Below are 21,216 nucleotides of genomic sequence, written 5' to 3'. Positions count from 1 at the left end.
TGGGAACTGTGACTTCTCAGCTAAGGAGGAAATAATGGGGAGCCATTGAAGGTGCGTGAGCAGGGGATGATCAAAGCTGGGAAGGAACAACCTGGTGTTGGTTCTGGGCTTTCTTCATCATGAGCCAACGGATGTTTTCTGGTGTGTGCTCAGAGTCACGGCTCTGTTCAGATGTCGCAGTGACTGTCCATGTAGTGATTCAGAGGAGTCGCCAAAGCGTCGGGAGACAAGCCAAGACCAGAACTGAAATGGGGCCCTGGACGTAGTTTGGGAGCAGTGTTTGGGTACAGTGTAGGGTAGGAAATGTTACACTGACAGCTGAGGACGTAGCAGCATTCAGGGCTGAATCCTGCCTCCGAGGGCCGTCATGTCCACACCATCTGCCAGGTTAATCAGACAACATGCAAACACACAGTGGGACTGGCATGCACTTTCCAGGTTACTAGGGGTCGAGGCCCCCATCCCATGGAGAATTTCCTTAAATTAGTTGATCAACTACAAGAGCACAGCTAGTTAGTATATTTGTTTTGTTGACCAGTTGAAAAATAAGAAGTTTTGTGCTTTTTTTTTTTGTTTTTGTTTGTACTGGGTTTGAACTCAGGGCTTTGCGCTTGCTAGGCAGGAGTTCTGTCACTTAAGTCACGCCTCCAGCCCTTTTTTGCTCTGGTTATTTTGAACATAAGGTCTTGCTTTTTGCCCAGGTCAGTCTGGACCACAGACCTCCTATTTTATGCTTCCCACCACAGCTGGGATGACAGGCACAAGCCACCACACCCATCTGTTGAGATGGGGTCTTGCGAACTTTTTTGCATGGGCTGCTCTGGAACCACATCCTCCTGATGTCAACCTCCCACATACCTGGGGTGACAGGTTCACGTCACTGCACCCAGCTGTTGAGTGAGATGGGATCTCTCAGACTTTTTGCCAACGCTGGCCTCGAACCACAGCCTTCCCAGTCGCAGCCTCCCAGGTATCTAGGATTACAGACGTGAGCCACTTGGCACCTAGCACTTCACAAAAGAGAGCCTGATCCAAGTGACCACATGGCCGCCTGAGACCAGGCATTTCACAGCAGGTCCTCCCGCTTCCATGATGGAGAAGCATTTCTGGAATGTTCCCTGCCTCCTCCTCTCATCCTTTCCTCCCTGGCTTTGCCCTTGCTAAATTTAGCAGCTGTCCCCCTCCCCCAGTTCGGGTTTTATATTCTTTTGCTCTTCCTGCCTGTTCATTTCTGGCTTACATAATAGCAACGGCCACTCCAGAGAAGAGGAGGTGGGGAGACTGAGTCTGATGTGACAGTGAGGCCAGAATTATATACCCTACCCCTGTCCTCACACACAAACAGTGTGTGATGGGTAACCCCCCCCGACACACCTTCTATTATTATTATTCCAAAAAAATCCCATTTGGAATTTTGATCCCCACTTATTTCTGAACGTGACTGGAGGCGCGAGGTCTCACCTCTCCCCAGTCCTTCCTCCTCTCTCCTGGACCTGATGTGACTCCTGAGTAGGTGTGTGTGCTGTTCTCTAGAGAGAGCAGGCTTACTCCGAAATCTGCTGAGTAAATACAGGTGTTCCACTGTCATGAGCTGTTGCCCAAATGCTAGGATGTCGGTGTGAGCTCAGTAAGTGGGAGAATGCGGTCAAGGCCAAGGACTTCATCACCCTGCAGACAGGTAACTGTGCCTCAGATCCAGCTCTTAAAGCCCCCAGCGTGTTCTCAGAGGCCACTGCTTAAAGCTGATGGCCAAGAAGCAAGATCCGAGGGCTCCTTCTCTGTCCCTGTCTGTGTGGACTCAGTGCATGCTCTCAGCTGGACAGGTGGACACAGGTAGGAGACCAGGTCCCTACCACGTGGCATCAAATGGGAAGAGCCAGAGGCCCAGAGATGGTTTGCAGAAGCTGCTGCTTCCCCAGACTTTCAGATCTGGGTGCTGGAGGAGAGAGGGGAATGGGTCAGGTCTCCATCTCCAACCACCTCCAGCCTCATTCCTTCCTGCTTCTCCAGAAAGACTAAAAGCTAGCTCAGCAAGTATTGTCTCCAACCTGTGCTGTTACATTTGGTTGTGAAGGACCTGAGGGGACCAGCATGGGCATGCATGAGCATGTGGAAAGAGCTGGTCCTGAGCAAAGCAGACTGCAAGGGGAAATGAGACTCAAACATCACTTCCTTGATGATTAATTTTTCATAATCAGGGATTAGTGTAAAAGTGTGCTGCCCCAAGACTACTGATGTTGCTATTGACTTCTGTTGCTATTGGCTCAGATATAAACGTATGTATGTGTGCATATCTACACAAACATGTATTTGTTGTGTATATGGATAGGTAGGTAGATAGATAGATAGATGGATAGATAGACAAACAGACTCAACCTGAGTATCCTGTACCCGAAATGCTTGGAACTGGGAGTGTTTCCCTTTCAGATTTTGTCATATTTGCATGTATATCAGGAGATATCTTGAAGCTAGAACCTGAGATGAAGCATGAAATCCATTTATGCCTCACGTATACTTTACAGCCATGGCCTGAAGATACTTCTGTAGGCTACTTTGTAAGATCTGGTTTCCTACAATTCACCAAAGTGGCAGTGTTTTCACTGTGATCCGTCACAGGTCAGGTGTAGAATTTTCCACTCGTGACATCATGTCGCCATTCACATGGCTTCAGACCTGGATTCAGGATGCTCAGTCTGTGTATGAGTGACAGGATGGGGGCACAAGAGTGTCCACTCCAGAGAGGACCTGACTTACCCCTCCGCAGCCTGGAGCACGGAGGCGTGCAGCGTGAGGTGTGAACATAGGCCTCATTCAGCCCTGGGAGTTCATCTCATCCCAGCCACCAACAGATCCAATCCAGGCATTCATGATTTTACAATGGCAGTTGATATCTAGCAGCAGTTTCCCACAGTTATCCAGTGTGAGTCCATTACACTGGAGTGTCACCTTCCTTCCTAGCCATGACATGGCAGTGCCAGGAGTGAGGAGGCTGGGCTGGCGCAGAGCTTCCCCTCCTGCCTGGGAAGGAGGGTGGCTGGCCCTCCAATTGGAACCCTTTGTTTTGTAAACACTCGTTATCTCTATAACACACTCTGTTCTGAAATCCTATCAGGCCCTGAGCAAAGCGGTCATCAGATTACCATTACTGACATATGGGAAAGGTTTCCATTCTCTTCCCTGATTGGTTATGGGAGAGAATGGTGCTGCTAGGTAATCAGGTTAGCCATACAATAACCATCCAAACAGATACGCTCAGGACAGACACACAGGGCTCCGTTCCCAAGTAGGCCAGGGCAACAGGCGCTAACTGGCACCATCCTGACAAACTGGTAGTCAGGAAACCAGATTCTAATCTTCCATTCTGCCAGAACCAATCAAGTAGCTGTTTTTCAGGCCGCTGTAAGATGCAGGGGTTAGACTAAATGGTTCTAAGCTCTCTTAACAGCTCCAGGATCCTAGTATGATATTGGAGAGAGATACAAAGATGAGTAAAACACATTCTTTACCCTCAGGGTCTCAGACAACTAAAATGTAGCAAACACAGAAGGTGTCCATGCTGCCCAGAGACTGTAGAAAACCTCAGCTGTTCCCATTTACCTCTCCATATCGGAACTTCTGATAGGCTCAGCGTGGTGGTTCACACCTATAATCCCATCTACTTGGGAGATGGAGATCTGGAGGATCAAGGCCAATTCAGGCAAAAAGTTCATGAGGCCTCCATCTCAACCAATAAAAGCTGGGTGTCATGGGGTGCACCTCTCATCCCAGACATGAGGGAAGCATGAGAGGATGACAGGGCAAGCCAGCCCAGGGCATAAAGTGAGACCCTATCTCAAAAATAACCAAAGCTAAAAGGGCTGAGGGTGTCGCTCCAGTGACAGAACACCTGCCTAGCAAGTGCAAAGCCTAGAATTCAAATCCCAATACAGCAAATAATAATAATAGTAGTAGTAATAATAATTATAATATAGCTTTCAGTTTTCCTTACAGCCAGCACATAGGAATGGCCTGAGAGTAGAGAGCTGTCACATTTTTGTGGGAGACAGGAGGATGGCATGCATTCAGTGATGGCTACCCAGAGTTTTATTTATACGATTTCTTTCTTGAAGGACTAGCGTCCCTCTCACCCCTCACTTCCCCGCCACCCCGCACCAAACCCAAATGGCAAGGACTGTTTTGGAGGGAGGAAGTCTTGTACGATTTTAATGAGAATTAAAGAACATGAGGTACCTTGCTCTGCTGCCTAATAACTAACATTTATTGAGTCCTTGCTGTATGCTGGGCCCATTTTGGCTGTTAAATGTTTAAATCATTTAATCTGCACAGTCACCCTATAAAAAGGAATATTATTAGTCACTTTATAGATGAGGAAATAAAGATTAAAAGCAATAAAGCAGTGCCCCCAGATCAAGTAGCAACACTAAGACTTAAATCCAGGTGGGATTGACTCAAATGCTTTGTTCTGATGCAGCGTGAGCGAACCAACCAAAATAGCATTTTCATAAACTTTTATTGTCCAAGAGCCCTGGAAAGTAGGACGAGTGATCGAGAGATGAGTAGAAGTGGTGGAGATTATGTTGCCAATGCAATTTCCAGGTCACCTGACTGGGACACAGTATGGCAGGTCACTCCTGCTTACAGCACTGCCGGGTGCAAATATAAGAAAATGTTAGAACTTCATAGACCCCAAGTATGTCTTTGGATGAGCCTTTTAGAAGGTTGGTTTTCTCAGAATGAAGGGATTCAAAATCTCCCAGCCTGTGAGACAGATACTGGTGCAGGCAGAAGCGCTGTCTGTCACCCCCATCCCTTGGGGACCGGCACCTCAGCACAGATCACTCTTGGGCAGACAGCCCTTCCTCAGAACTGCTGCAACAGCACCGGACAGAGGAAGTTTTAATCTGCTCAGTGCATGTCCTGTTACTGGCTGTAAAAATCACCCTGGTTCTCTAGTCTTACTGGAGAAGTGTTGATGGATGAAGTGTCAGGGAGGCCACCAGCTAGGGTACAACATCTTTGTCATCCATTTTTGCCACGCAATGCATGATGGAGCCAGAGAGCTTCATGGGACCTGTGTGTGCTCTGGGTCTGTCCTCCTGAATTCAAATCCCAGCTCCTCAGTTTACCAGTGTGTCTTCAGGCAAGTTACTTAACTGCCTCAAGACTCAGTTCCCATGTGCCAAAAAACCAGTGCCTATCTCACAGTGTCAGTATAAGACAGAGATGGTGTGGGATGCCCTTATAGTAACACCTGTCCGGTAGCAAGGGCTCCGAACATGGTCCTCCACTCTGCACAAGCACCGAATCCGTGCATCCCATTCGCCTCCCCTAGAACACCTGCATGGGTACCTGGGCACCCGTACGTGACATTTCTGTGGGCAAAACTGACAGTCTTCATTACTACAGAACATAGCCTGTTTTGAAGTGACTGCTGTTTGCCTTGCCTCCTTCTTCCTGTCACATGGTGGGCATCCCTTTTGGAGCTCTGTTCTCACATGTAAGGACAAGACTGACCCCTTTGCACCCTTTCTTTCTGTACTTCTTAAAGCAGCAGGAAATGAGAGCAGGTCCACATTCCCACTTCCTGTTTCCACTTTCAAGATGAGGAAATCGAGGCCAGGGGCCTCTTCTTCCTGCTCAGCCTCCTGTGTCAGGGCCTAGGGCAACATAACCTTTTACCTTCTGACATTTGCGCCCCCATAGCATTTGTTTGCCCTGGCTAAGTGGGAGCATAGGTTAGCAGTTCATGGGAGTCCTGTCTTCTTCAGGGGGGACTCGCTCCTCCCTTTCTGCCTCCTCCAGCTTCCCACGTTTAGTTCTAAGCTAGCTTGCTCTCTTATGCAAGGGCAAGAGATTCCTGCGTGAGTGAGTAACTCTCCAAGACGGTCAGGAGGCCTCCCGGAGACTGCCTTTTACCCTTAGGGAAATGCCACTGCCAAGTGGTCCCGTGAAGATAAGGGGACTGGGGGCAGGTGGATTTCATCAACAGAGAAGGAAGCCCTCCATTAACTCTCCCCCCAGGACTCTTCCACGTTATCTTTATGCCACCCTGACCCCAGTTCCTGCAAATCACTGGCAGCTTTACCCCACAGGCCTCATTGGCTCATTTGAAACCCTGTCCCTTGATCTCTCAGCCCACTTCTTCTGGCTGCTTTATTGAGACTGAGGGAAACTCCTCCATTCAGCCAGTGATACTAGACCGTTTACAGCCAGGAGCTGAAAGTCAGTGCCCTGTGGGTCTGCAGATTTTGAGTCCCCTCTCTGTACTGACCCACTGGGAGAGGTGACCTGTTCAGAGGCAGTGTCCCCAGTGAGAAAGATGAAGCTTCTGGGTAGTACAAGTTACAGCAAATGCTTATAAAATCCTGGAAGCTTGCATAAGGTTTATTGCTTATTCTTCTTAGGCCCTACAAGGATACTCAGGATCATTGGCGCCTTGTGACATGACAGGCTGAGATGGGCAGCAAAGGGTCAGAGGGTCCCCACATCAAGCAGAAGTTGAACCTTGAGGAAAAGGAGTGGGGAGGAGGGGTGTATTTGTTTGCTAGAGCTGTCCCTAACAAAGTACCACAAACTAAGTGGCAGAAATGTGGCTCTCATCCTTCTGGAGGTTGCAAGTCAAGATGAAGGTGTGGCCAGGATTAGTGCCTTCTAAGGGCTGTGAGGGAGGGTCTGATCTGGCCAGGCGCCATCTGGGACATTTCTTGGTTTGGAGAGCTCTGCCTTGCTCCTCACATAGCCTTGTCCCTGGAACTGTGTCTAGTCCGTCTTTCATAGGACACCACCCATATTGGATTTCACAGTGACCTCATCTTAACTCATTACATCTGCAAGGACACTCTTTCCAAATGAGGTCACATTCTGACATACTGGGGGTCAGGACTTTCGATCTAACTTTGTAAGGGGGACACAATTCAGTCCATAGGGTGGGAGTAAGAGAACTTGAGTGTGCGTTTGAAATCTGTTTTGAATTCTAAAACCTCATGAGCCTTTCACTAGAGCCTGGAGCCAGGAGCTTCTGTGTCATTCATAGTTCCCACTCACCTTTCACAAGACTGTGCTGGGATGTGGTCCCTTCTAGACCAATGGGAAACACAGATGAATGACAGAGATCCCCTCCTGGACTATTGATTGGCAACCTCCAGACTTCTTCTCTGAGCATCTTCCGTGTGATACTGTGTGTGACATAAATTTGAGAGCCTTGTTCCATGAGGAATTGTCCCTTTCATAACCCCGATTTGACCGCCAGCAGGTTTTGTTTTGTTTTGTTTTAGGTTTAATAGTTACTTGTTATTTATAACATGGTTAAATTGAGTCAAAGGTTTGTGAATTTCAAGCCGAGCAACTTCACTAGGAAGTAAAAGGGAAAAAAAGAAGAAGCCAGCCCTTTTTATTGAAATGACCACATTTAAAATCCTGATTTATTTTGCGCTGTTTGATAGTGATAAGAAGGGAACTGTGTGTATCCAGAAAGAGAAAGGTTTGGGAGAAGAAAATGCTATCAGCCACAATGATGGGTTGCCACCAGTCCCTGGGCGGCTTCCTCCCTTCTGTGCCCACACTGACTACTGATGCATGGCTTTTTCCCGCCATCTTCCTTGTAATTTCTCCCCCCCCATATCAAGACCCCTAATACCAGGGCAGGGTGCACAGTTTCCCAGTGTTCCAGCTGAGCAGTTTCCCAAGAACAAACTCAGACACCAAGGCCAGAGCAAAGAAATCTTGCTTTAGACCAAAGACTCCTACATCTGGGGGATCTGAGGCACCCTGGGTCTGCACTGTGCATTTCCTGTCCGGACCTTCACTGCCAGCTTACCATACAGAGGCAGGGCAAGAATGGCAGTGCCCACTCAATACATGGGCGCATGCTTTGCAAACTGACACAAAACTGGGAAGGTCTCATTGCAGGCCTTTCAGCCTTGACAGTGGTTGTGCCCAGACCACCAGGAGCCTAGAATTAAATACCCTGAGATCCAGTTCGCTACCATTAATGTTATCAGCTCCATCAAGTACTTCCTCTTTCAGCAGTGTCTGCAGAGAAATAAATAAATCAAGCTCATCCAAGTCCTGTTCCTGCCCAGATCCTGAGTCAGAAGTAAAATCTGAGTTGAATTATCTAGAGTACTGTCCTCCCCGCCCCTCCATGTCCCCAAAGCCCTGGGCAGGAACAGAGAGTGAAATCTCTCCAGGACATTACATCAGTTCCTCTTTTACCCTTGGCATGAAAGTTCTTCCTCTCCCCATCCTCCCAGACTTCCTAAGTCCTGCCCCAGCACACACCCACGCCGGGCCTTGAAGCCAGGACTTCAAAGACAGCCTGCAGGTAACCAGATTATGGACCAATGCCTGCTCTCAAATTTGTAAGACGGGAAATGGGTTCAGGAAATGGGATTTTTTTTTCCAATACCTGGTCTTCATCATCCTTGAGTATTTTTAAACCTTAATAAGCTTTTAAGTAAAGAGAGACATTCTGTAAATGGCATTCCAAAGAGAATGTGTAAAAGTTCAGAATGAAGTTGTCTTAGTTACTTACTGTGATCACCTTTTTTTACTTTTTACAATGAGCACATTCTATGACAGAGGACGAGTGTGCCATGGACAAATGATAAATCTGTTTTTTATGGGCAGCAAGCTTGAGATTCGTAAGCTATAAAAAGAAAACTTGTCCCCAAAAGATTATAGATTGATCTATGGTAAAATTATGAAATACTAGCCATTCAAGCTAACTCCATGAGCCTGATCGACACCGTGTGAGCATCTGTGTGCACTTGGGTTCAAGTGAGGAAGTTAGTATTTGCCATTCCTTCCTACCTGTGTCTTTGCAAGGCTGATTGAACACTTTTTTTAAAAGAACCTTTCTTATAATGGAACTTAACAAAGCTAAACAAAAGCAGAGGAGCTGTGTAAGGAAGCAGTACCCAGCAGTTTGGAAAATCACACAGTCAATCCCGTTTCCTCTGTGGCCCTCCTACTCCTTCCTCTGCCTTCTCAGATTGCTTTAAAGCAAATCCCAAATATATTATTTCATCTGAAAACAGGTCAGTATAGGCCTAAAACGATGAAGACTCAAAATCATAATCACAGAACCAGCCAACAGGAACTAGTAGTTTCTTGATATCATCAAATATCCTCTTAGAGTTGATCCTTTTCCAGCTATCTTAGAGACCTTTTTTACAGTTCAAATCAGAATCCAAACTAGGACCCAAACACTGTGAGTGGTTGATGTGTGTGTGTGTGTGTGTGTGTGTTACTGAGGATTGAACCAAGGGCCCCACACTCACTAGGCAAACATTCTACCACTCAGCTACCCACCACCTGTTTATATATATACATATATATAGAGAGAGAGAGAGAGAGAGAGAAAGAGAGAGGCCGTCCTTGAACTTACCCTCCTTTTGCCTCAGCCTCTGAGTAACTGGGATTACAAAGCACCACCATGCCTAGTTGTGTCTCTTTCAATCCATAGGTTTCTATCCAGATCCTTCTTGTGCATGTGTTTGAGCACATTCATTCTCTCTCTCTCTCTCTCTCTCTCTCTCTCTCTCTCTCTCTCTCTCTCTCTCTCTCTTTCTCTCTCACTCTTGTACTATCTCCCTCTTCCATTGTTCCCAAAGGTCTAGACAGAAGGTTTTAAGAAGTCAGCCATTGGGGCTGGCAGAGTGGCTCAAGTGATAGAGCACCTGCCTAGCAAGTGCGAGGCCTGAGTTCAAACCCTAATACTGCACCCCAGAAAAATAGTAACCAAGAAGTTAGCCATAATTTCTATTAACTTTTCCCCTATACATAATATAGGTGGAGTAAGCCTTATCCAAAATGCGTGGGTACAGAAGAGTTTGAAGTTTGGATTTTTTCAAATTTTGGAATATTTATGTGTACATGATGAGATGATTTGGTAGTAAGACTCAAGTCTAAACATGAAACTCATTTACATTTCACATATACCTCATATACATAGCCTGAACGTAGTTTTATATAATGTTTTTAAATTTTTTGTTGTTGAGACAAAATTTCATGGCGTGGAATTTTCTACATACGGACACAAGTTTCAGATTTTGGAGCATTTTGGATTAAGGGATGCTCAAGCTGCATCCTTCCCCTCCCCCTGCTGCTTTCAGATTTTTCTCCTTCTCTTTGGTTTTCAGTGACTTGGCTGATGTCCCTGAGTGTGGACTTCATTCTGTATGTCCTGCTTGGGGTCTCCTCAGCTTCTTGAATTTTTAAGCTCATTGTTGTTACTGCTACTGAACTGAATACAATATGGCCATTATTTCTTCCTCTTCTCCCCCCCATTCTTCCTATACTCTCCTTCTTAGACTCCAGTTGCACATGTCTTAGACCATTTGATTTTGTTGTAGTTTGTTTTTAATCTTGATTGCTCTGTTTTCAAATTTACAAACCCTTTCTTTTCTCCTCTCCAATCTATTAAGTCCATCAGTCTAATCTTTCATTCCAGATTCTGTACTTTTCAGTTCTAGAATCTTCATTTTGTCTTTTAGTTTCCATTTTCTCTCCCGATGGCTTCTATCTGCCATCTCTCATGACTGTCATTTCCTTTTAAGTGTGTGGCTTTTTAATAATCACTACTTTGAAGTGTTTCTCTTCTCCAGCTTCTGGGTCATCTGAGGGTCTGTTTCTGTGAGGTCCTCTTCTCTTGAGGAGAAGTCACATTTTCTGTTTCTTCTCCTATCTAGGAAGACTTTATTGGATGTTGAGCAGTATAGATGGCACATTTGTGGAGACTGGATTTTGTTATATTCCTCTGAAGAATGCTGACTTTTGCTCTAGCAGCCAACTGGCTGGCTAGTCACTTGGTGTCTGTAGAGGCCTAGGCCTACATTTCATTAGAGCAAATTGACTTTAGTTTTGCCTTTATCCCTCAGCCAGATCCCTTTGTCCTGGAGCATGGTCGTTGTTCCTAAGGCGAGGCAATGCTGGGAATGAGAGACAGCCGTAAGTGTTTTCAGGGCCTTTAACTCGATGACACGCAAATGGAGCTGAGCTGTAGCCACTAGCTGAGACTTCCACTATCTAACCACACAACTGTTGCTTCCAAGGAAACTCCACAGAGCGTCCCCTGCACCTGTGATGCTCAGGTGTCAGACAAGAGTTTAAGAGAACTCTCTATCCAACCGAGTAGCTATTCCTTCTGAACCTACCCACCCCATTATGAGATTTGCTTCAATGATTTTCTGCCTTTCTGGTGTCTACATGCTCTGTGTTGTGACAGCTCAAATGACCTTTAACTCCCCTGTACTGTAGGGCTTGGAGAATCCTCCAGGGAAGGCTGTATAAATAAGGAATTCTGTACAGGTCCCTTCTTCCAGAAATAAAATGCCCTTCCATTTCTGTCTACTTACGTCAATCTCCGAATGGTTTTTTAAATGTAGATTTTATCCAGCTTCTATAATTTTTATCTTTAGGGAGTTTAGCTGGTGTGAGCTACTCCACTATTATTGACACTAGAACCCACCCTTCCCTTTATTACGTAAATGGTGACAGATTAAAAATACTTCACCATTACTTTCAGTTCTAACCATAGAGCCCAGTTACCAGTCCTTAGCAAAATAGTGAGATACTCCTCATTCCTTTTGGTAGCTGCATACTATTCCATTATTATAGACCTATTATTGGGTATTAAACAAGTGCAGTGGTGTTGGGGGACCCACCCTTCGTTCTACATACTTACCTCAGCTTATCTCTGAGCTGAGGATCTGCAGGCTTAAGAAGTTGTTCTTGAAAGTTCTCTCGAGCACAAGAAGATTGTCAGTCTATAAACTGTGGCCACTGTTTATGCTGAGAAGCTGTGGCATGATTTTGTGCCCTAGTTTCTATGTGACAAAGTAAATATTGTAACAAATAGATGGATTCTAAAATCCGGCCAGCGTCTGGTTCTAACCCCCTAACTGTCTGGGTGAATTTGAGTAAGTTGCTTGTGCCTCAGTTTTATCATCTGTGAAATAAGAGTAACAGTGGTATCTTGTTGGAAATCTTAATGAAATCCTTATCTAGGATATAGTCATTGATAATCATCATTATTATTAGCAAAATCAACAGGAGGTAGAGAAGAAGAAAATCTGGTTGTGAAAGGTAAGTCAACAAGAGCATCTAGAGAGACACTCCCAAGAACCCTCCACCTCTGAAGCCACCTGGAAGAGTCAAGTGAGCAAAAGGTGAAGAATGGGAATGGGTTCCTCATGTTTATCAGCCACCGACCGGGTGCCTGGAATGTTTGTGGGCATCCCTTGATTGTCCAGTGGCAGGAAAACCATTTCAAGTGTATGCACTTGAATTTCAATTCAGCCATGTGAAAAGACCATCCTGGAGACCTAGGGGCTCTGTACACACGTACCCTTGCTTTTAGAGCCATGTGAGGTCCCCAAGCTGCCAGATGGCATCTGTGATCGTCTTTCCCTCTGTCCCACAGATAACTGTATCCAGAGGACCCCCCGGCCACCTGTGGAGAGTGTGCACCACAACCCTCCGACCATCGAACTCTTACACCGCCCTCGGTCACCCATCACGACAAATCACCGGCCTTCTCCTGACCCCGAGCAGCGGCCCCTTCGGTCCCCCCTGGACAACATGATCCGCCGCCTGTCCCCAGCCGAGAGGGCCCAGGGACCCAGACTCCACCAGGAGAACAACCACCAGGAATCCTACCCCTTGTCCGTGTCTCCCATGGAGAACAATCACTGCCCGCCGTCGTCCGAGGCCCACCCCAAGGCCACCAGCCCCCGGCAGGAGAGCACGCGGGTCATCCAGCTGATGCCCAGCCCCATCATGCACCCCTTGATCCTGAACCCCCGGCACTCCGTGGACTTCAAACAGTCCAGGCTCTCCGAGGACGGGCTGCACAGAGAAGGGAAGCCCATCAACCTGTCCCATCGGGAAGACCTGGCTTATATGAACCACATCATGGTCTCCGTGTCCCCTCCAGAAGAGCACGCCATGCCCATTGGGAGAATAGCAGGTGAGAGGACTCGTCCCTGTCGTGCCTCTGGGGCATCAGGGAACCTTCCAGAACCTGCTCCCTCCTTGGGGCCTCACACCTATCTCACACCTTTCCCAATTAGGTATCTGCAGAGGCTTAGGGAGGGCAGGTCAAGGCTTCTGCCTGGACCAGGCAGAATCCCTAATGGCCTGGCTAATTAGCTGCTGGGAGGGATAGTTAGTGAGCCTCAGACATGGGAAGAACCAAATGTCCCATGTCCAGCTTCCAAGGACAGTCACATCAGAGCCATGGCTAAGAGAAACATTTAAAGTAATGTTAATGACCCTGTCCTAAAGTTTCCAGCAGCTAATTAATGGCCGGACACAGCATAAAGGGCCTTTGTCTCAGATTCCTGCCTGTGGTTCTATCCCATGGCCGGCCACTCCATACAGCTCCTCCGGTGGGACTGGGGAAGACAGGGCACTGGGACTGTGGTGTTGGACGCAGGTGTTGCTGGATCGTTTGGACAAAGGCATCCACTCCCAAATTCCCTTTTCTTTTATGATGGCAAGCCAAATTTGCTTACCTAAGTCAAGAAGACAGTTAGGGAAAAACCTCCCCCTTGCATTTTTGCTGGTCTGCCCATAATTCACATGAACCCATCCTCTAAAAGCTCACGCTCCAACCCTTTGGCAAGGTGAGTTCTTCCTAGTGTCTCTTCATTCATGAGACATTTGTTGAGCACCTACTGTGTACAGAGAAATGCACTAAGTGGACCACACACAGGTCTGATTGAACAAATACGATACGGTTTTCTCATGGCATTGAGAATTTAGTGAGGGAAGCAAATGTGAAAGCCACTGAGACACAAGGCAAAAATGAAAGAAGGTTTACTGCCCATTCCTTTAGTGTGCAAGCGTTCCCTGAACACCTACTGTGTGCCAGAATAAGAATGTTTTGTGTCGAGAAAGCCAAAGGAAGGTCGTTTTGATTGGAGGAACCAAGGAAGCTTTTCAGGGGAGACAGCTCCATATAGAGCAATGTGCTTTTGGTAGCCGGAGGGAGGCCCAGAGCGAGGAGACACACCTGCTCAGGTCAAGGTGAGGAATGCCCCTCCTCCAGGAGCTGATGCTCCAGCTGACCACCAAGATGCAGCAGTGCTCTGAACACCAGGCCTTCCTGCAGGCCTACTTGTGCCGTGACTCAGTCTCCCTTTTTATTTCAGTCATTGTTTCTAGATTTTTCTCTGACCCCAAATGTACCTCCATTGTTGCCTCAGTTTTATTGCTGTAAATCATTTACATCAGGGATGTTGAATCAAGAAAATAAAATGACTGGGCTCCAGTGGCTCACTGCCTATAATCCTAGCTACCTGGGAGGTAGGGAGGATCGTGGTTCAAAGCCAGCCTGGGAAAATAGTTTGTAAGGCCCCATCTCTAAAATAACCAGAGAGAAATGGACTGGAGATATGGCTTAAGTGGTAGAGCACCTACTTTGCAAACCCTGAGTTCAAACCCAAGTCCTACCAAAACATACAAACACGCAAACAAGTTAATTAACTAATTTTAATAGGGGCTGGAGGTGTGGCTTAGAGCTGGAGCACTTGCCTAGCATGCATGAGGCCCTGAATTTGACCCCAGCACTGCAGAAAGAAAGAAAGAGGGAGAAAAAAAAATGATGTGTAAATATGGTTTGTGTGTTTAAAAGCCTGGAAAATGAGGCTGAGGTGTGGCTAAAGCGGTGGAGCGAGGACCTGCCCAACAAACACGAGGTCCTGAGTTCAAACCCCTGTGCCACTAAATAAACTTGTGTGTATATACTTATTAAAAACCATAAGAAATGAAATATGTTCAGGAATCCATTCAAAATGATCCTCCAGGTTTGGGAGATGGGGTGGGTGGGTTGGCCATGAGGTAGCTGATGGTTATGTGGGTGGGTGGGTGGCAGATGCTTGGAGGTTCGTATTATTGTTCTGTTTTGATATACACATGAGGCTTATTTAATAAGAAAAAGGGAAAAAAAAAGAAGCTGCAGAAAAAAAGATGGCGGCAAAGAAGCCCCCATCCTTTGTGGACATGACCCTTCTTGTCCACATAGACCCTCCTGTCTTGTTTCTTTCGGGATCCTCACAGCAGGAGGTGCATTTTGCACATTCTTTTTACTAGATTCTAGTTCTCAGAGCAGCTCTTGGAGGTAGATTTTTACTGCCATTTTCATTTCGCATACAAAGGGGGCATTTGTACAGGGAAAACCACAGAGGAAACTGAGTCCCAGAGAGGCAACATATCTGTGCCCAAGGTCAGATATGTTGGATGACCTTGCCAGCCCTTGGCTACTGTCCACAATGCAGCCCTTGTGGGGTCCGGCTTCGTTTTCAAGGTCTGTCATGCCCATGCTGTCTCCTCCAGACTCTTGGGGATCTAAGATAGGAAAGGTGAATTACTGCAGGTTTTCCCCCTTGTTTAGTAGATTGTCAATTTCAAAACGTTTCTTAAAACCATACCACTTTTTTATGTGTTCCTAAGCATTAATAGTTTGCTGATGGAGACTGTCTTATCAGTTAAGAAGCTCCATGGAATATTGCACCAGTGAAGCAATAAGTCTGGGTGTCTGTGGATTCCTGAGAACATGCAGAAAGGGGGTGTTTTCTGCTTTTCTTTATGGCACTAAGAACTTAGAATATTCATTAAAATAACCTTGGGGCCAGATCTTTTGGGGGAGGATGCATTAACTCCTTCAGTATGACCCTAAAACTAATTATCAATGCTTTCATAGTATATACAAAAGCTCTTAAACTCTCCAAATAGATGCATTAACTCATGTAACCAAATCCAAGATTCATTAACTTAACCCAAAAGGCGTCATCTCTCAGGGGTGACATGAGAGAGTTGGTTTGGGTGATCTCTGAAGTCCCTCCTGGCTCTGCAAGTCTACGATCTAACACTAAGTCTAATGTAACCCTCTGAAGAGGAGTCTCACGGCTCTAGGCTCCTTTGTTCCTTTTGGGGATACCCTGCCTTTCCACCCCAACCCTCTGGTATCTTTCTGGGCTAGCTGGATCTTTGTAAAAATTGATTCTTTTTACTGGAGATCAAAATCACTGGGTGACTTCTGTTTATACTGGAAGGTTCTGTCATTACTAAGCAGCCGTAAGAAGCCTTTTTAACTTTTTTTTTTTGGTGGGACTGCGGTTTGAACTCAGAGCTTCATGTCATAAGAAGCCTTTACATCTCTATAAAGCAGCTGTTAGATGAGAAAACTTAGTTCTGAAAACTCTTGAAATGAGCACAGCCAGGAAGAATTGAAGGTGCTGTCGAATGAACGTATGACAGCTGGAGGGAATAGATGGGAATTATGGATGTGGATGAAAAGCCAAAGCTGGATTCTTAGTGTCAGGTAGAATTTGCTCGGGGACATGAGGATGTAAGTGTCTGGCTGCCTCTGTGTGTGTTTAAGGCACTGTCTTGCATTCTTGCAGGGGTGGGCGTTCATCAGGGTATAAGACTCAATCTTTATCACAAAAGAGCTGAGCACAGTTAGCGCTAAAAGGAAAGCACATGATAGGTGTCTTAGAAGGTTCCCATTGGGTATTGTAGGAAGTCAGGACAGGCTGTGTGCAGGCTGGGTTTTAGCTGGGCTTAGAAGAAAGCTAGCATGTGGACAAGGAGAGATAGAAAAAAAGAGGTTATTCTGGGTGGACAAGACCTACAGGAGCAAACACAAGATAAGGAAAGCCTTGTAAAGTTTTTCTATGTCGGGGAGAAATGGAAGCCCAAGAACCCAAGTCTGTCCAGATCAATTAAAAGTTCATCATTTTTCATAAATTCTTTTTTTTCCACCTTTTTTTTTTTTTGGTGGTACTGGAGTTTGAACTCAGGGCCTTGCACTTGCTAGTCAAGCATTCTACCACTTGAGCCAGGCCCCCAGCCCTTTTTTGCTTTACTTAGTTTTCAGATAGGATCTTGTGTTTTTGCATAGGGCCAGGCTCAGACCAAATCCTCCTATCTGTGTCTTCTGCATAGGTGGGATCACAGGCATGCACCACCACACCTGGCTTACTGATTGAGAAGGGGTCTTGCTAACATTTTGCCTAAGCTAGCCTCAAACCATAATCCTCCTGATCCCTGCCTCCCCGTGTAGCTGGCATTACAGGTATGAACCGCCACACCTGGCCCTTTTCCCCCCTTTTCCTAGCTCTAAAATTGAGACACATATACATTTAAACGATCGTGTGCAAAGTTATGACGTTTACTTTGGGTATTTGCTATGCGGAAAACCTAAAATCATAACATAAATACAGAACACAAATTAGGTCTATGTAAATATAACATATAGTTTATTTTTACTCTTCAAAGGATCAGAAGGGCTGTTATTAAGAGTTTAACAGCAGGGGGGGACTGAGGAAATAATAGGTAGAACACTTGCCAAGCGTGCATAAAGTTGTGGGTTCAGTCTCCAGCACCACAAAAGAAAAAAAGCAGCAAGTTGACTAGCATCTGTGGGAAATTGTTTAACAGGACAGAGTGAGGCAAGACTCCTGGGTCTGTTTTTAGCTGATGGCTGATGGTCCATGTAGCAATGAGTAAGTTGCTTTTTCTGTGTGTGTCTTCTGTTTGCAATCTTTGAGAAAGGATCTCTCAGGACTGGGGTGGGGGATAGGGGTAATGGGAAGTATCTGTCATCTTCTAAAACTTTCCTCCACCTGCAGAGGTTTCACTGGCCCTGGGTCCCACCAAGGCGTTTCATAGACAAAGGGCGTGAGCACGGGCAGGTTGATGGGATGTGACCTATGAATGCTGGGAGCCACATTTTCAGTCTGCACGGTTACCTCTGGTTAACACAGTCCAAAAGTAGGAAATGAAAAATACCAGAAAATTTTTGGATACTTGTTATTAGAATATGTCATTATAATTGTTTTACTTTATTGTTAGTTACTGCTGTCAACCTCTTTCTGTGCCTAACTTACAAATTAGCAGTACTATAGGTATGCGTATACAGGGAATAAAACCTTCATACATTGAACTTGGTAGGATCCATGGCTTCTGGTAGCTACTGGGGGCCTTGGACCGTGTCCTCTGCAGATAATGAAGGACTCTGTGTACTGAAACTGCTTAGGACTAGATTTCACAATTAGAATCATCTTTTCCAGATGAAGGAACCGCGATGCAGAGGCATCACCAGCATAGACACAAGTTTCTGTCCAGTTTGCAAAATGCTGCTTCCTTTTGCCCTTCAGTTCTCATACAGGGACTGAAAACCTTGGCCAAATCCAACCACCACCTGTTTTTGTGATCAGGTTTTAGTGGAAAAAGCCACACTCATTTATTTAATACTGTCTATGTCTGCTTCCACGCTGCAATGGGAATGCAAGTACAACTGAGTAGTTCCAAAGATCGCAGGGCCACAAGGCCTAAAATAATTCCTGATCAGTCCTTTACATAAAAAGTCTGCGTCCCCTGCTGTCCAGCTCTGTCTCTCTGCATGTCAGCTTGCTGGAAGTCTCAGGCCCAGTGTAGGATGCGAACGTAGGAAACAGTCTCCTTGCAGACAAGGAGATCTACTTCAGATGATATGGCATGTCCCAAGCACTTGGAAGGAACAATAACAAGTGATGTAAGAGGGCAGACAAGTTCTGGACTGCAGGCTACGTTTGCAGAACAATCCAGAAGAGTTGCAACAACACCATTAACATAAATAAAATGCGGCTAAGTGAAATACATTGTTTCTTTGCACATCTGAATGATGGGAGTCATTCATTTGTTCATTTATTCAAAATTTATCACGCATCGACTGTATGCTAGGCATTGTCCTCAGTGATAGAGAGATAGAGTGTCTGTTGCTAAATGTCACATCTACTTTGGCTAGAAAGTTCTTCAGTTGCATTACAACCTGAGCTACCAGATTTCCTGGCTGGTTGTCCCTTCCTTGGCCTTAATCTCAGGAAGAAGGAGTCATTGGTAAGCTGACAATTGTCTTGGGAGGCATTCTTAAACCCTCATTTGCTACACAAAAGTGGGGACTTTGGAGATCCGTGTGGATTTGAGTGCTCAGAGTCCATGACCCACCAAGGACACGGTACTTCCTCTCTGTGTTTCTCCCACAACTTTTCCTGAAGCTTCTCCATCTTCTTGGCAAACTTGAATTCATGGTTTGTGAGAATGTCATTGCTCACTTGGCTCATTGATCCTACAGTAGCAGATAGGACACAGAATTCCCTCCCGTTTTAGGATCTCCTCACTCCTGATCCTCTTATAATACAATTCATTGAAATATTTAGGATCCTTAAAGGGAAATTTTGGATCTTCAACAAATATACTAGGGAAAGAAGAGAGTGGAGGGGTGAATATGGTCAAAGTACATTATATAGGAGTTACAAAGTGGCACAGTGAAACCCTCTAAAAGTTGTCTTAAAAGGGGGAAGAAGAGGTTCAAATCAAGGTAATAGAGGGGGTGAATGCCAACAAAGTGCATTAATATGCATGTATGGAAATATCACAAGGAAACTTCTGTATGCAGTTAATTTATGTTGATTTTTAAAAGTCTGTTAAAGTTGACATCACTAAAAAGATTCCCAGCAGGGAGTCTCGAGCCTCCTGTAATGCTTATTTACCCCTCACCCAGGTGGTATACTTTCCAGATTTAGTTTTATTGACTAGATGAGTTGTATATACCAGAAACTCCATCCAGGAAGCTCTAATTTGAAATCTGATGAACAGAGAAAAGGAGGGGACCCGGGGACTGCAGGAGGAGGCTTGCGCTCAGGGACCGAGGCACTGCACTCGGGCCTGTTCCCTCACTGTCTCCCCCAGCAGTGCGTTTTGTCTTGCTTCTTATGAGTCTCTCTCTCGGATTGGGTTTTCTTTCGTAAGAGAGCCTCAGGAATGGCCTAGAGGACAAAAAGTCATCTTCAGGGGAGGTCTGAAGGGATTAGGATGAAAGTAAGGGCGTAAAAGTCATCTCTGAGCCTTAGTAGTAAGAGGTGGGGGAGCTCAGGTATGCCTACATGTGTAAATGTCTGTGTTTAGAGAAAGAAAGGATAGGGTTGTAGGATGGCTCCATCAGCCAAAAGGATTCCAGATCTTTGTATTAATTAATTAATTAATTTAGATACTAGGGTTTGAACTTAGGTCCTCTTGGAGCCACACCTCCAGCCTAGAATTCCAGGTTTTTAGAACTCACTGTAAGAGACACTTCCTACCACACAATCTCAAGGAGGTGACCCTCTGGGAACCCCCAGCACAGAGTGCTCTTGAGCCCGAGGTTGAGTGGCCCGATGACTTTGACGGTGCCTAGGGAAGCAATGTGTGCCTGCAGGTCACCAGACTCTGTAGTCAGGAGGATGAGACTTGTCAGTTCTTGTCTGCTGTGCAGTGATACCCATTTCTGGGCACTTTTGACTGTTAAGCAGACAATATGTGAGCATACAGCACACATGGGTAATGAGTCACGGTCAGTGTCCCTCCTCTGCTGTGCTGCCCAGCTGCCCCACTGTGGCTCTTAAGAGGAATGAGGGGAGAGCCTGGAGTAGCCAGCACAGCTGCCATCCTGAGCTAGCACAGCTTGCAGAGGGCATAGCACATCTGTGTGGCACATTTGCTCTAAGCGGGGCTGACCTGTCAAGTGTTACCTCTGAGGCCACCTCAACTTTCCTGTTTCCTTGGAGATTTGCTATGTGTCCTTTGGCCTTTCCTGCTGTACCTGATGGAGGAGATGGGTAAGACTGGGACTGGGTCTGCTGAGCCCGGGGGAGGACCATTCCTTCCCCTCCAGGTGGCATGTTCTGTGTGGCATTGGTATCTCCATGCTTTGCCTGACTCACCGCACTTCACTCTCAGTGTGAACGAATAAATCAAAGAGCCCTAACCGAAGGAAGTTTCAAGACATTGTTTTTAAAAGGTAAAACAAAAAGCAACAGCTCCCTGCCTGGGTAGAAGAAGATAACAACAGAAAAGGATGGGGAAGACTGGAAATTCCAGTTTGTCTGAGGGTCTGTCTATGCTCTGTTGTCACACCCCACCTCTCTGTGGTGCCCGGATGTGAATTCCCAGGCTGCAGCCACCCTGGAACAAAGCAAGGACTGGAGCAAGGCTGGGTCACAGGTGCCAGCTGAACCTCAGCTGGGGTGTGAGTTTGAGACCAGTGTCCCCAGCCTGCTCCACACCTTATGTAACCAGAGGTGGGAAGGCGCAGCTTGTCTGCAGCTGTGGTCCTTCTGCCCCCTGAAGCCAGGAAGCATGGATTTGTGTCCCTGGCCTCCACCCCTCTCTCCCCCACCTGCCACTGTG

General features: G+C 46.2%; 1 protein-coding gene across 6 annotated transcripts in view; it reads left to right on the top strand.

Moving 5' to 3' along the window:
- The window catches only part of Etv6 (ETS variant transcription factor 6), a 215,532-nt gene that overhangs the window by 179,386 nt on the left and 14,930 nt on the right, over positions 1-21,216 (top strand). For all 6 annotated transcript variants that reach the window (XM_074076036.1, XM_074076038.1, XM_074076035.1 and 3 more), the window contains exon 5: positions 12,425-12,970. In XM_074076036.1, coding sequence (XP_073932137.1) covers positions 12,425-12,970 — 546 coding nt within the window. The remainder of the gene's footprint in view (positions 1-12,424; positions 12,971-21,216) is intronic.

This window comes from Castor canadensis, chromosome 6, assembly GCF_047511655.1.
Source record: "Castor canadensis chromosome 6, mCasCan1.hap1v2, whole genome shotgun sequence".
Classification (NCBI taxonomy): Eukaryota; Metazoa; Chordata; class Mammalia; order Rodentia; family Castoridae; genus Castor; species Castor canadensis.
The sequence above is the reverse complement of the archived record's forward strand: the minus strand, read 5'-3'. Positions and strand labels throughout refer to the sequence as shown.